At 49.3% G+C, this 15,654-nt stretch overlaps 1 protein-coding gene across 1 annotated transcript; it reads left to right on the forward strand.

The window, feature by feature from the left end:
- Positions 1-475: 475 nt before the first annotated feature.
- Positions 476-15,027, forward strand: MTNR1B (melatonin receptor 1B). The gene is made up of 2 exons (XM_043452462.1): positions 476-698; positions 14,120-15,027. Exons 1-2 carry the CDS (start codon positions 476-478, stop codon positions 15,025-15,027), a joined length of 1,131 nt encoding a protein of 376 aa, XP_043308397.1.
- The last annotated feature ends 627 nt before the right edge of the window (positions 15,028-15,654 follow it).

Consider the following 15,654-nt stretch of genomic DNA (forward strand, 5'->3'; position numbering starts at 1 on the left):
TCTCCTGCAGCTGCCTGCCTGATCTCTCCGCAGCGCCTGGAGTTATGTATTCGCTTTGGAGGGGCAGTGCCCTTCTGACAGCCAATCAGCGGGTCCTGACGAGCAGCACCTTTTCCAGTCAGAAAATCTGGGTGTCCCTGGACACCCAGCTTCTTGGGCGGTGCGCTCAGGCGCTGAGGCCGGAACCGGGCCAGGCACGTGCTGGGCCCCGGGCGGCGCGCCGTCGCACCTGCTCCTGAGCGAGCCAAGCGGAGACGCGCTTCTTTCAGCAGCGCCTGCACCCCAAATTCTCCTCTCAGTCCTACGTTTTTCTCCGCCCCCTGCATACGCTTAATTAATCATCTCGTCCAGGTCCCTCCGCGCTGACCTCCTCCCCGGTGCGCGGGGCCTGGCAGGGAAAGCGGCCCGGGGCGCGCGGGGCTCGGCACGGCACGGGGCGCCCCGCCTGCGGAGAGAGGGCGCCGGAGCGTCCGGGATGCCGGAGAACGGCTCCTTGGCCAACTGCTGCGAGGCGGGCGGCCGGGCCGAGAGCCCCCGCTGGACTGGCGCGGGCGGCGCGCGGTCCTCCGGGGCGCCCCGGCCTCCCTGGGTGGCGCCCGCGCTGTCCGCGGTGCTCGTCGTCACCACCGCCGTGGACATCGTGGGCAACCTCCTGGTCATCCTCTCGGTGCTCGGCAACCGCAGGCTCCGGAACGCAGGTGAGCGCCGCGCCCGCCGCCGCGTCGGGCCGCGCCTTGGCGTCCGGTCTCTGGTCTGACCCCGACCGAGCATTCGGCCGCCGGGTCTGTCCTCCGCTCCCCGCGCCGCGTTCCCTTCTCCCAACAAGTCCCCAGGTTTGGTCTTGAACTCAAAATTAGGTTGAGTTGCTGCCTTTCCGCGACGTGTGGCTCTTGCAAACGCACCGGGCAGCACTTGGCGCGTCAGTGCCGGCGTGAATCGGTAAAGTTTTTCTCGCGCACTTTTTGGCAGAGCAGGGAGCTGTGAAAAGCCAAGCGTGTGGAAGTCAGATCTCTCCAAGGCGCTCCAATTTTGCGGGTCTGGATGGTGCCCTCCCGGCCACAGGAATCTCATCTTTAACACCTCCCTCCCAGGCCAAGCGTTATGTTAAGCAGAGCACGTGCTTAAGAAATATTTACTGAGACAGTGAGTAAATTAGTGGAAACGCTCTAGAGTTTTAGTCTGATATTTACCTCCTCATCTTGGTTCCAAACAAAAGAGTGCAAAGGCAGCCCCTACTTGGTCGGAACTGCATTGTTTTCAAATACCCGCCCCCTGCCCCGTCTTTAATGAAGACAGGGAATTCCTAGGACTAAACTAAACGAAGATTAAAATAATAGTTTGGCAAAATCGTGTTTCAATCCTGGGACTATTTCCCCCTTTCAATACACTCTCATTTCAACTTTCTCATATGTAGGTGTGTCAAGGAACAAAACCGGAGGGAGGGAGTCTCTGAACTCTGACCCCGAAGGTCATAAGAGCATGCTGACCATTCTAGCTTTCGGAGAAGCTCAGTGACCCGTTTGCCCATTTGTCGTTTCCCTGTTTGGGCCTTAGGGGCAACTCAAATGTTAGAGTGAATTAAAATGAAAAGATAGCAGAAAGTCAATCAGATAACTCAATCATGCTTTTCTAAGGAGGCAGAGCATTCAGAAAGGCTATTTCTAGTACATTGTTATAAACACTTTATGTGACCCTGTGACTCCCAAGATTTTTTTATCTAAAGAACAAACACAAATATGAGCTTCTATCTGTAATATTGGAAACCACGTTTGAAGTAACTGTATGGTGACAGATGGTAAGTAGATTTATAGGGATCATTTTGAAATGTATAGAAGTATTGAATACCTGTGTTGTGCACTAGGAACTAACATATTGTTATAGGTTAGTTACACTTCAAAAACAAACTCAGGAAAAGAGGTCAGATTTGTAGAGCCAGAGGCAAGAGTTGAGGGCAGAGGAAACTCAATGAAGGCAGTCTAAAGGCACAGATGACCACTTCTAAGATAAATAAGTACTGGGGATGCAGTGTACAGCATGATAAATATAACACTGCTGTATGTCATATGACAATTGTTGAGAGTAAATCCTAAGAGTTCTTATCACAAGGAAATTTTTTTTTTCTGTTTCTTTTTGCATCTATTTGAGATGATGGATGTTCACTAAACTTAGTGTGGTAATCATTTCATGGTGTATGTAAATCAAATCACCTTGCTTTGCTCCTTAAATATACAGTGCTGGGTCTCAATTACATCTCAATAAAACTGGAAGGAAAGGAAAAGTTAAGCTTTCTAACACTGTCATTCCAGTAGTGGTGACTTTTATTATCTGCAATAACTTTTTCAAGATGTTGTTGTGTCCTTGGAATAGAGGCTGATCTATGAGGAAAGAGCAGGTTAAAAGCATTTTGATCATATTGTCTTTTGTAGCAGCCACAAGGAATTCTTTTCCTGCCCAGGGAAGCAGGGCTTCTCTCCCTGATTAACCAGGTGTTTAGAGGAGCCTTTGTGGGCTTCTTCCCTTGGGCGGGGTGGCTGGAGAGGGAGTGGGCATGCTGTTTCTTTTGCCTGAAGGAGGCAAGCTGCTTCTCCCCTCCTCCATCCACAGGCGGGCTGGGCTCTTCCGCTCTCCTAGTGAAGTTCACAGAGACCTTATTGATTTGAGAGCATGGCTGGGGTGGGTAATGAGCGTGTTAAAACACTGGCACTCTCTGTGTTCATTCTTCCTGTGTCTTGGCGAATCTGCACAGCCCAGCACCAGAAAAAAGAATTTCATACCATATCTGTGCGTGAAAGTGACAGTCGCTCAGTCGTGTCTGACTCTCTGCGACCCCACGGACTATACAGTCCATGGAATTCTCCAGGCCAGAACACTGGAGTGGGTAGCCGTTCCCTTCAGGGGATCTTCCCATTTCTGACATTTTCCTGTCCCAGTCACGCAGCTTAACCAGTTTTTATTTGAGCCTTGGCTTTATTGATAATGGTCGTGAAAAATCATTTGGCAGACTGAGATTTGAAAAGATGCCCGGACATCTACAGCACTTTGAATAGTTAGCACCCCTTCTACTATTCATCAGCTTCCCTGGTAGCTCAGCTGGTAAAGAATTCACCTGCATTGTGGGAGACCTGGGTTTTATCCCTGGATTGGGAACATCCCCTGGAGAAGGGAATGACCACCCATTCCAGTATTCTTGCCTGCAGAATTCCATAGACAGAGGAGCCTGGCAGGTTAGAGTCCATGGGATCACAAAGAATCAGACATCACTGAGCAACTAACATGCACACACACATATATATAATTTGTGTATACAATTTAAAAGAGTCAACACGACTGAGCGACTTTCACTTTCACTACGATTCATCAGTTTTCCCTCTTACTGAAGAGTTTGGAGTTACTTTAAGAAACATTCATCTTGGGCCTTTCTGTAATCGAGTCTAGTTCTTTCATTCGTCTGTATTAAGAAAACAGGGCTGTAATATTGAGAACATGTACATGTCAAATAACTCAGGCTCACAGAGCGCAGTCACAGCTGCGTTCTTAGCAGCTGTCATCCTCTACTTGGCTGTTATAAACTCAGTTTCTCTGTCTGGCAGATTCTTGTTGTTAATAACAGGGATGCTCCACAGCAGTGGAGACGGTTACATTGACTGTCCCTTTGTGGGCCCGGGGGAACTCCCCTGTCTGCAACTTCTGTGCGCATGCCTTGGGCAAACTTTCTCAGAGATGGCCCTAGAGCAAGGCAGATTGGAAGGAGGGGAGGGTGGGAGGCAGATGCAGAGCACCGCGCCACTTAGATGGTAAGGCCGAGTGTGTTTCGCTCCTTGCCGCGTTTGCTTCTGGAGCCTTACATGTTGTGTGGCGCAGGCGGTGTCTCCGCTTCCCCGAATGTGATCACTGGGGATCCGCCACACCTCAGGCTCTCCTGGAGCATCTGGGGACGTCTCCCTGTGCCCGCCCCTGCCGTCCGTCCCCTGTCCAGGCGTCGCCAACATCCACCCCTGTATTTTCTCTTTTCCTCTCCTGCTTTTACAGAACCTTCCTCCATCGCATTCCTTCTCTCTCTGCTGTGTTTTCAATTTCTGTCTCTTTCCCTTTAGCCCCTCTCCCAACCCCCACACACTGGGGATCCTTTGATTAGAAGAAAAAACCATCTTCCCTTGGTCTTATGTGTCCTTCTAACTTCATGACTCCTTCCTCCTTTTCAGCAGACATCTGACTGTAACGGTTTATATCTGTTAATCACTCATTGTTCCCCATTTCCTCCAAGCCCCCTGGGTCTGCCCTCCTGGGAGATGCTCTGTGCTGTGTGATGCCGGAGGCCGCTCCCTCCAGAGACCTTCCATTCTCTCGGCTCACCTGATACTAGTTCTTGAACCTCCTTCCTCTCTTCATCTTCGAGACCTCTGATCCCTGGGAGTCATCACTGGTTCCTTTGTTCCCCAAGTCCTCCTGATTTTGGTCTCATAGTATCTCTACATGCCCCACTTCACACTCTTATCATCCCCTAAACAAGCCATGTCTGTGGTCCGCAGACAGCTTTCCCCGCCACTCCACCCTCCCTGTCACCATGGCCAGACACACCCCTGCGTCCAGGGACCACTTCCTGCATCTACAGAATGGGGCCCAGCCCCGGCGCCTGGCCGGCACAAGCCTGCGGGGCCAGTGGGACACCCCAGGATCACAGCCCCAGCACTCGGCTCTGGCTCACGGAGACGGGAGCTGCTGCCACCCGCTCCCAGCCTGTGTTTTCTGACGCTCTCTCTTCATCTCTGGAAGCTCCCCTGCCTCTTTTTGGCTAGAGAATATCTCCCTCAAATCCCTTACTACCCTAGTGGTAAGTGGTTAAAACCCTGAGCTCGGCTTTGATCCCTGGGCAGGGAAGATCCCACATGCTGCAAGGCTCAATCAAAAAACGGAGGCTCCTTCAGGCTCTAAGAATTGCACACCAGCTGCAGACCTCAAGGGCTTCCCTGGTGGCTCAGGTGGTAAAGAATCCACCTGCAATGCAGGAGAGCCCAGTTCGATTCCTGGGTCGGGAAGATCCACTAGAGAAGGGAGAGGCTACCCACTGCAGTATTCTTGGGCTTTCCTGGTGGCCCAGATGGTAAAGAATCTGCCTGCAACGCAGGAGACTCTGGTTCGATCCCTGGGTTGGGAAGATCCCCTGGAGAACGGAAAGGCTACCCACTGCAGTATTCTGGCCTGGAGAATTCCATGAACAGTACAGTCCATGGGGTCACAAAGAGTTGGACACGACTGAGCCACTTCCACTTTCTTTTTGCAGAACTCAAAATCAAATTTGACTAGGAAAAGAAGTAGCCAACATAGAGGGAAACTGTCTTCTCCCAAGACACTAGCTCAACCCCCTTCCTCTGCTCTCCTGCTGGTTGTTGGCTTTATAATTAATATCATAAAAGGTGTGGTTACTGTCTCCCCCCACGACCCTGCCCAGTCCACACAGCACTTCCCTTACAGTACCGATCTGAGTTTTTTCTCTCCCCACAGGACTGTAAAATCACTGAGAGCAGAGACTTTTATTCCATTTCTGAAACTTAATCTAGATCTGCTGAAACAAATTGAAATGGACAAAATACCAAGAAAGCAGTGAGACAGAAGGAATTAATTTTGCTTCATGAAGTGAGGTATACTCAGCACCACTCACACCATCAGTACGAATCTCAGGGAACTGAATTGCCATGAGCACTAAAAGCCCAAAGTATATCTCATTCTTGTCCTCAAAAGCTGACTGCACCTTCTCTAGAATGTATTGACCCCTGTTGTTGCTGTGTGGCCAGCGGGCTCCCTTAAATTGTGCCCCAGGGACTCCTGAGGGAGTTTGCTTTTTTTTTTATTGGTGAATGATGTTGTTGTTCAGTTGCTAAGGTGTGTCCGGCTCTTTGTGACCCATGGACTGCAACACTCCAGGCTTCCCTGTCCTTCACGATCTCCCACAGTTTGCTCAAACCCATGTCCATTGAGTCGGTGATGCCATCCAGCCATCTCATCCTCTGTCGTCCCTTCTCCTCCTGCCTTCAATCTTTCCCAGCATCAGGGTCTTCTCCAAAGTCAGCTCTTTGCATCAGGTGGCCGAAGTATTGGAGTTTCAGCTTCAACATCAGTCCTTCCAATGAATATTCAGGACTGATTTCTTTTGGAATGGACTGGTTTGATCTCCTTGCAGTCCAAGGAACTCTCAAGAGTCTTCTCCAACTATTTGAGTATAGTTAATTTACAATATTGTGTTAGTTTCAGGGGGAGAGCAAAGTGAGTCAATTATACATATACATGTATTCACTCTTTTTTAGATTCTTTCCCATCTACGCCATTACAGAGTACTGAGTAGAGTCCCCTGTGCTTACAGCAGGTTCTTACCAGTTATCTGCTTTATATATAGTAATGTGTATATGCCTCTTGCCCATTCTGGCTTGAGGCTACTCACTTTAAACTGTGTATAAAACCGAGCCTCCTGTCGTTACCTGGCACCATTCAGACTGTCAGTCACACAGAAAAGAGCGAGAGAAACGTGTCCTTACTGTAACGCAGAGATAGTCTCCATCGGCTAGCAGAAGGCACCACGGCATCCATGGTTCCTGGCCCACTGGCACAGGGACCCTATTTTCCCAGGTGATGATCAGGAGCCACTGCCTGACAATGGATTCTTGTTCTGCAGGTGGATTAAGAGGTTGTTGGGGAGGTGTTGTTAGTGAGCAGAGGTATGGCCAAACATAGGGCATTCCTGTGACTTGTAAGGAAGGATGTGGAATATTTGATGTTGGGATTACCCAGAAAGACGTGGAGTGCTTGCTGAACGCCCAGGTCCTTGTCTGGAATCCACTCTGTGGCTTGGGCACCCAGCAGTGTGCAGAGTTTGCATCATCTCTCACCCAGAATGACTGCACTGCAGACTTCCTGGGGGGAGATTTCAGTCTGGCCCTGTTGGCATCCCCAGTTAGCTTAGAGCAGATCCTGAATTGAGGAGGTAAATGATGGTTTATTTACACATTACAGGCTGACCCTGAGCCAAAGCTCCTGAAGGGCCTGGAGAAAATGTTTAATGGGCCCACAGCCCCCACCCTCAGGCATTACCAGCTAAGTGGCCCCACCTCAGCCAGGTTTTATCCACCATCAGGCACTCCTGGAAGACGTCCCTTGGTGGCAAGCATCTTCTGAGCTGCTGAGCCTTCAGGCTTTGGAGGGCTTCTTATCAGCTGAAAACCAAACTGGGCTGCATTAGACTCCCTCTCTGATGTTGCCTGAGCCTTCCAACTTCACATTTTAGCTCTAAGTATTTTCTCTTTACTGAGCAAGAATGGAAGCATTTTAAATCTCTTAATTGTGTCTTTTAGCCAAATAGCCAGAAAGCTCATAATCCTTGTTAATTCCCACCTTGGAGTCCTTAGTATCCCCTAGTGTGAACATTTTCATGTTAGACTGCCTTGTTTTCCTTCCCACAAAGTTTGGAGTCTGTATTTACCATGATATGCTGCAAAACTCAGAAAATCCTGATGCCCCATTAGGTCTTACAGTTTAAGATACTGATGGCTGAAAGAGGAAAAAATTAGGGTGTTGGGAAGTCAAGTCCCGGTTCTGAGGGAGTTTACACTTTAGAAGCAATGTCCTAACTTCACTGTTTTCATCCAATAGGACTTCTCACATCTTATCTCCCAAGGAGCCTAGTCCAACATTATGAGCCTCCTTCTTGTTCTTTGTAATAATAATATCAAGTTGTCATAATTTTATGTAAATATAATAAGACTGATAATAATATAAATAATAATGCAGTTGATAATAATATAAAAATCCCAGTAATAGGTAATAGCTAAGATTGTTATATGTAGGCGTAGCAGATGCACACTATTATATATAGAATGGATAAACAAGGCCTTCATGTGTAATACAGGGAACTGTGTTCAGTATCCTACAATTAAACCATAGTGAAAAGGAATATAAGAGAAGTAAGTGTATGTAACTGAATCCCTTCGCTGTACAGCAGAAGTCAACACAACGCTGTAAATCAGCACATCATCGTAAATAAAAAAAGCCTACTATGTGTTTATTATGTGTCAGATAGAAGCTTCTCTCATTTAAAAGAGAGAAAGAGAAAAAAAACTTACACAGTCTATCAAAGGATAGCCCTTTCCAAGCACCAGTTCATTTCCCTCCTAATCTGCAGCAGATTAGGAGGGTGGCCTCCAGTGCAAAAGTGTGTCCTCCAGCACTCAGCACGCTCGCCCTTGCTCACATCACTGCTGGTCTCCTAGCTGGCAGGTGAGAGGGCACGTTTTTGCACTTTCTCACTCTCGTGATGACCAAAACCTCTACACCTTTAATCCCTATGACATTTCCTTTTACTGATTTCCTCTTGTTTTTTTTTTTTTTTCCTCCCCTCTTTCTCTGTTCACATATTCTGGGTGCTAATGTCTTGATCTGTAAAATGGAATCAGCTGACCCATCATACAATCAGCCTTAAAGGATTCCTGTGAAAAACAATTGAATGTGTGAATGCATATTATAAACGTTAAGATGCTATACCAATTGTTTTCTTGTTATGTGTGTTAGTGGCTCAGTCATGTCTGACTCTTTGTGACCCTATGGACTGTAACCCGCCAGGCTCCTCTGCCCATGGGATTCTCCAGGCAAGAACACTGGAGTGGGTTGCCATGCCCTCCTCCAGGGGATCTTCCCTGCTCAGTGGTTGAACCTGGGTCTCCTACATTGTGGGCAGATTCTTTACCATCCAAGCCACCAGGGAAGCCTTCTTGTTATAACTAAGTGTAAAGTAGTAAAATGCTTCCATAAGAGTTTCCAAACAATGCTTTGATGGTTATGGTATAAGATTTTGTAGTAAGCATCTTATAGAGCTTCCCAGGTGGTGCAGTGGTAAAGAATCCACCTGCCAAGCAGGAGATGCAGGTTTGATCCCGATCCCTGGATTGGGAAGATCTGCTGAAGAAGGAAATGGCAACCCACTCCAGTATTCTTGCCTGGAAAATTCCATGGACAGAGGAGGCTGGTGGGCTACACTCCGTGGGGTCACAAGAGTCAGACACAACTGTGCCACTGAGCACAGCACAGCAATAAGCATTTTAGTTACTGATTTAAGTGGGTGCTTATGCTCTTAAATATATTTTTAAGTGGTTAAAATATTTCCATCATATTTTTGCATATGCTATTTGCTTGCTAAGTGTAAGTTAAAGTTATGTTAGATTTCAACTGAGCCCTTGTATGATTTACCCACATGCTCCAGGGTTTTCATAAATAATGTGATTTTGGAAGAAAACAATGTCCACCCTCAAAGAATTTGGGGATTAATTAGGAGCTCTGTTTGTTGTTTAGTCGCTAAGTTGTGTCTGACTTTTTTTGCGACCCCGTGGACTATAGCCCACCAGGCTCCTCTGTCCATGGGATTTTCCCAGGCAAGAATACTAGAGTGGGTTGCCATGCCCTCTTTGAGGGAATCTTCCCAGCCCAGGGGTTGAACTTGGGTATCCTGCACTGGTAGGTGGATTCTTTAACACTGAGCCACCAGGGAAGCCCAATTAGGAGCTTATGTTAATATGAAAGGACATTGTTTTATATTTGTAAAGAAGTCACATTTTTAATAAATTACCTATTCAGTTATTTCAAATGCCTATCCCTGAATGTAACTAATAAGAAAACCTCACATTTGTTTGAAGATTATTATTGTTTCTTAAATCTTTTCCCATGCAAGATCCCATTTGAGGTAAATAGCCATCCTGGGATGGAGGCAGGCCTGTAAGAAGGGCCTTTGTGACTTTTGGCTGATCCCTGGGCTGGTAGTGCTTGACCAGCCCCATCCCCACCCCACCGCCCACTGCCCTCAGCCCCAGGATGACTCGACTCTTCCCCAGTGTTCTCACCCCCTCATGCTGGTCTCCCGCCCAACTCTCCCTACACTGAAAAGGCAGTTTCTGTGTCCGTTTCCCCAACAGCACTGTGGGCATCTCAGTGGCAGGGGCGTGTCTTTCAGCCATCACTGTGCCCTACCCAAGCATCATAGGTGCTCAGTGGACACAGCACACGTCTGAGTAAGTGGAAGATGGAGGAGAACCTCAAGGCGTGGGAAGTTTAACCCTGTTGGAAAGGATAACAGAGATGATAGTGTCAACTTTCCCATCATAACACTCATAACATCTCACTAAAAAATTTATTTCATTAATTTATGTGGCTGCACTGCGTCTTAGTTGCAGCACACATGATCCTCTGTCTTCGTTGAGGCATGTGGGTTCGTTAGTTGCTGCATGCAGGATTTTTTTATTTACAGCATGCAAGATCTAGTTCCCTGACCAGGATCAAACCTGGCCATTCTGCAAGGTGACCACTAGACTACCAGGGAAGTCCCATCACATCTCACTTTCATTTCACTGTCCCCTGTATGAGGCCATGAGGTTTGTAAGAGGAGAAGGTGCGTCATACTTGCTTACCACACTACCCTCAGCCCCAGCATAGTCAGAGCATCCGGCTGAGCCACCAGAAAGCCCACAGTCAGAGCCAGTACCCAGTAAATACTCAGCAGTATTTGTGGAGCAAATGAGTCCATGACTAACTACTTCTGCATTGCTCCTTTTAGCTCAAAGAGCAGAGACAATTGAAAACCAACACATTCTTCTTAGAAAATAAAGTGGGCACAGGAGAAAGGGATGCAGAATTCTGATGAAGACCAGATAGCTCAACATCTGCTGGCTGTCTCCCGGGTTAACACATCCCCACTGAGGACTAGATTTCCTGAAAAAGGGAAAGTAGGCCGAGAGGGAGGGGACTGTGGTCTGTGTATGTGGGGAGATGTGCTTTGTGTATGAATACTGGGAGGAGTTCCATCCATATTAATACAAAACCCTGTTGTGAAGGTCTGTCTCCACTAATATGCCCTGTCTGATGGAGGTCGATGGAAATAAGTAATGCCAAGGCTTGTGAGATGAATACTCGTTAGAGGCCCGTGCCCGGGGTGATGAGCAGCGCTGTGTGTCCTGCTCGATTTCTCACCTGTCTGCGGAAAATGGGACCGGAGAACTCAGCCTCCCCTTGGCTCTCATCTAGGCAGGGCCTGGCTTCTTACAGATGGGAAACATGGCAAGAATTTTACTCCTCTAATTTGGAATTTTGTCAAGAAAGTCTGGAGACGATAGGACGTCTGGGCAGATGGATCTACCGCAGGAACTGGTTGATTTCAGCCTTTTAGGAACAGCCGGAGTAATGGGGAAGAGTAATTGAATCACTTTCCACGTGGAGCGGAATGTGTTTTACCCACTGTTTACAAGCTGTTTGCCGCCTCTGGGGCGTTATTCCGGGCTGGGCCACGTTAACACCTCAGAGCTTGACTTGCTTCCTGCGAAACAGCGGGCTGAGCCGCACCTGCTCCCAGCCGCTCATGCCTTTGTCCGCGTGCTTGCAAGGGCCGGAAGCTCCTTTGCCACCCCGCCAGGAGGCCGTGGGCCCTGCGGAGGCCAGCATCCCCACGTTGGAAAGAAGGGATTTTCTTCACAGAAATAGCCATGCCACGTGTGTCTGAGGAGGGGGAAAGAGGGCTCCAAAAGTAAAGAACGGAACCAACGAAGTGATCGTCACAGAGAAAAGAAGTTCAGGGACTCGGTCAAGTTAAAAAGTGACAGCATTGAGATTACCCCAGGTCACTCCAACACCCACTTCCAAATGTCAAAACAGTTCATTTTTTTTTTTTTTATTTTTGAGGAGTCTCTATACTGTGGTCCACGATGGTGGCATCAGTTTACATTCCCACCAACAGTGTATTAAGGTTCTGTTCCTTTTTCGCTACATCCTCACCAACATTTGTTATTTGTGTTCTTTTTGGTCATAGCCATTCTGATCAGTGTCAGGTGATATCTTACTGTGGTTTTGATTTGCATTTCTCTGATGATTAGTGATGCTGGGCATCTTTTCATAAGCCTGTTGGCCATCTGTGTGTCTTCCTTGAAAAAACATCTATTTAGGTCTTCTGCTCATTTTTTGATCAGTTTATTTTGTTTTTTTGATATTGAGTTTTATGAGCTATTTTCATTTTGGATATTAACCTCTTATCGGACATACCATTTGCAAATATTTTCTCACATTCAATAGACTTTCCATATGATCCAGCAATTCCACTGCTGTTATATGTCCAAAAGAAAAAGAAAATACTAATTCAAAAAGATACATGTGCACCCCAATGTTCATAGCAGCATTATTTACAATTACCAAGGTATGGAGGCAATCAACAGATGAATGGATAAAGAAGATGTGGTGTACACACATACACGATGGAATATTTCTCAGCTGTAACAATGAGTGAAGTTTTGCCACATGCACCATGGATGGAACTGGATGCCATTCTACTTGGTAGAATAAGTCAGACAGAGAATGACAAACACTGCATGTTATCATTTCTATGTGGAACCTTAAAAACAGAACAAACTAGTGACTATAACGAAAAAGGAGCAGGGTCACAGATACAGAGACAAACTCGTGATTATCCGTGGGGTGGGGGTGACCGGGGAGGGGCAGCAGCAGTAAGGGATTCAGAGAGAAAAATACTATGTACAAAATAAATTGTAAGAATTGCACAGGGAATACAGACAATATTGTATAATAACCTTAAATGGAGTATAATCTATAAAAATACTGAATCACTTTGTTGTACGCCTGAAACTAATACAATATTGTAAATCAACTATAATTATTTCTGGGTCATCTGACAACAAATTTGAAAGCGGTAATCCCTCACTCTCTGCGACCAAGTAAGGTCTAAGTAGTAGAGTTAGAAGGGCTTCTCCAGTGGTACTAGAGGTAAAGACCCTGCCTGCCAGTGCAGGAGACATAAGAGACACTGGTTCAATGCCTGAGTCAGTAAGATGCCCTGGGGGCAGTATTCTTGCCTGGAGAATCCCATGGACAAAGGAGCCTGGTGGGGTACATGGGGTCACACAGAGTGGGACACGACTGAGTGACTCAGTATGCACATATGCACAGTGTAATCAGAAACTGAAATCTACCAGTGGAGACGAGAACAAGGCTGAGAATGAGATGAAAAAGCAGGAGATTCCCCCACATCCCAGGCAGGTCCTGAGATATGCATTTCTTGCCTGTAGTACCAGCATGAAAGAATTTGAGGGGGATTTTCTCCCATTAACTAAACAGATTCCCGAGATAGTAGAATAGGAAGGAATCTCACAGTTTACCCTAAGGCAGGGTTCTCCTCCACCATCCAACCTGTACTTCAAAGTCTCAAGAGACAGGGAAGCTCACTGCCTGGAAAGCACTTCCAAATGTCCAAATGAGCTCCTTTCTATTCAGCAAACCCTGTTTCCCTCAGGCTCTTCTCTGGGGGCTCAGATAGCAAAGAGTCTGCCTGCAATGCAGGAGACCTGGGCTTGATTCCTGAGTCAGGAAAATTCCCTGGAGCAGGGCTTGGCAACCCACTCCAGTATCCTTGCCTGGAGAATTCCATGGATGGAGAAGCCTGGAGGGCTACAGTCCATGGGGTCGCAAAGAGTCGGACAAAACTGAGTAACTAACACTTTTCCCTCAGATCCTAAGGTAGCTCTGGACTCAGGAACAGCTGGGTCCTGAGAACTCCCAGGAAACTAACAAATGTCTTTTCAGTCCTTTGTGACTGAGGTGACCTCAAGCATATGAGGTTAAAATAGGCATTTTAAGAAGCCTGCTTGTGGGTCTTCCAGTTTCCCCAGGAGTCTTCTCTGAGGTGGGGTGACAATGTGTATCTGGACAAGGAGGGCTTTCTCTACCTTGTGGGTCCGTTTGTAGCTACAGGTACAGAATCTGCTTTACCTGAGGGTCTGACTTGGGGGCACACCCAACTGAGTGACTCTGAGCCCCCTTTTCCCAAACCCCCTTGAGATGAGACCACAGCCGGGCTTTTCTGATTGCTGTGCCTTTTGGGTCCTTTCCATTGGCCAGGTGCTTTGGATCCCTGAGGTGGTCACCGCAGCCTCTGCAGGGTCCCCCCAGATGCATGGTGGTGGTGGCGCATTGGTGTCCTGGGAGAGTCCCTCCTGGGAGGGACAGAGGCTAGAATATTCTAGAATATTCTAGAGGATGGAGATCGCGAGGTCTCGTCCTGACTCTCTCTGCCTGTTTCCTGCTCCAGGTAACCTGTTCTTGGTGAGTCTGGCATTCGCTGACCTGGCCGTAGCCTTGTACCCCTACCCGCTGACCCTCGTGGCCATCTTCCATGACGGCTGGGCCCTGGGGGAGGCGCACTGCAAGGCCAGCGCCTTCGTGATGGGCCTGAGTGTGGTCGGCTCCGTCTTCAACATCACCGCCATCGCCGTCGACCGCTACTGCTACGTCTGCCGCAGCGTGACCTACCACCGCCTCTGCCACCGCCGGCATGCCGCCCTCTACGTCGGCCTTGTCTGGCTGCTCACCCTGCTGGTCCTGTTGCCCAACTTCTTTGTGGGGTCCCTGGAGTACGACCCGCGCGTCTACTCGTGCACCTTCGCGCAGACGGCCAGCGCCGGGTACACGGCGGCCGTGGTGCTGGTGCACTTCCTGCTGCCCGTGGCCGTCGTGTGCTTCTGCTACCTGCACATCTGGGTGCTGGTGCTGCGCGCCCGCAGGAAGGTCAAGGCGGAGAGCAAGCCGCGCCCGTGGGCCGGTCGCGTGCGGAGCTTTCTGAGCATGTTCGTGGTCTTTGTGATCTTCGCCATCTGCTGGGCGCCGCTGAACTGCATAGGCCTCGCCGTGGCCATTGACCCGGAAGAAGTGGCTCCCCGGGTCCCAGAGGGGCTGTTCGTCTCTAGCTACTTCCTGGCCTATTTCAACAGCTGCCTGAATGCCATCGTCTATGGGCTCCTGAACCAGAACTTCCGCAGGGAATATAAGAGGATCATCTCTGCCCTCTGGAACCCGCGGCGCTGCCTGCAGGATTCTTCCAAGGGCAGCCAGGCTGAGGGCCCGGGCAGCCAGCCTACCCCCGCTGATAGCGCCCGGGCCCCTGTGCAGGCAGATAATCTCCCACCTGGTGCCCGGCCGGGCGACACACTCAGGAAATGATGGGAGAGAATCCACGCCTTGGGGGAGGTCAGCCGCCTGGGCCGTGCCCGCCAGTCAGAGGACAGCGCGCGGCTGGGGGCTCTTCACCCTGTGGACGAGAAGCCCCTCAGTACACTGGGGTCAGGCGATCAGAGACCCCTGCAGGTCCTGGAGGCCACGTCGCGGCGAGCACATCGGGCCCAGCCCGCCCACAGTCCCGGTGCGCCAGGGCCCGGTCCCGCATGGGCGAGGAAGGAGTAGAAGGCAGAGGGGCCTGGGGTGCAAGAGGCGGCGGCCTCCCCACCGCAGCCCTCCTGCTTGGGCTTCCTGCTGCTTTCGCTCCTTACCCTGAGGGGCTGCAGGGGTCCGGGGCTCCTCTGTGAGCGAGGCCGGAAGGGGAAGCTCGGCAGGGCTGGACGGGCGGCCGCTCTGCAGGTGCCGCTCAGAGGCCCGCGTCCTGCACCCCGCCCCCACCAGGATCCTCCCTACACACAGGGGTGTGCGCATGCGCAGACCCACACATCACGTCAGATACGCACACACACTCTTCTATACACTGTACACACCACTCACATCATACTACAGACACACTACACACTACACACACACCACATCACACACACAGCCCTATATACACTGTACACCCCG

Source organism: Cervus canadensis, chromosome 29 (assembly GCF_019320065.1).
Source record: "Cervus canadensis isolate Bull #8, Minnesota chromosome 29, ASM1932006v1, whole genome shotgun sequence".
NCBI classification, from domain to species: Eukaryota; Metazoa; Chordata; class Mammalia; order Artiodactyla; family Cervidae; genus Cervus; species Cervus canadensis.

Excerpts from the sequence above, each read along its gene's own strand:
- MTNR1B (XM_043452462.1), top strand. The coding sequence starts at position 476 with ATGCCGGAGAACGGCTCCTTGGCCAACTGCTGCGAGGCGGGCGGCCGG. Across the intron at positions 699-14,119 it reads CCGCAGGCTCCGGAACGCAG|GTAACCTGTTCTTGGTGAGT; the intron begins GTGAGCGCCGCG and ends TTCCTGCTCCAG.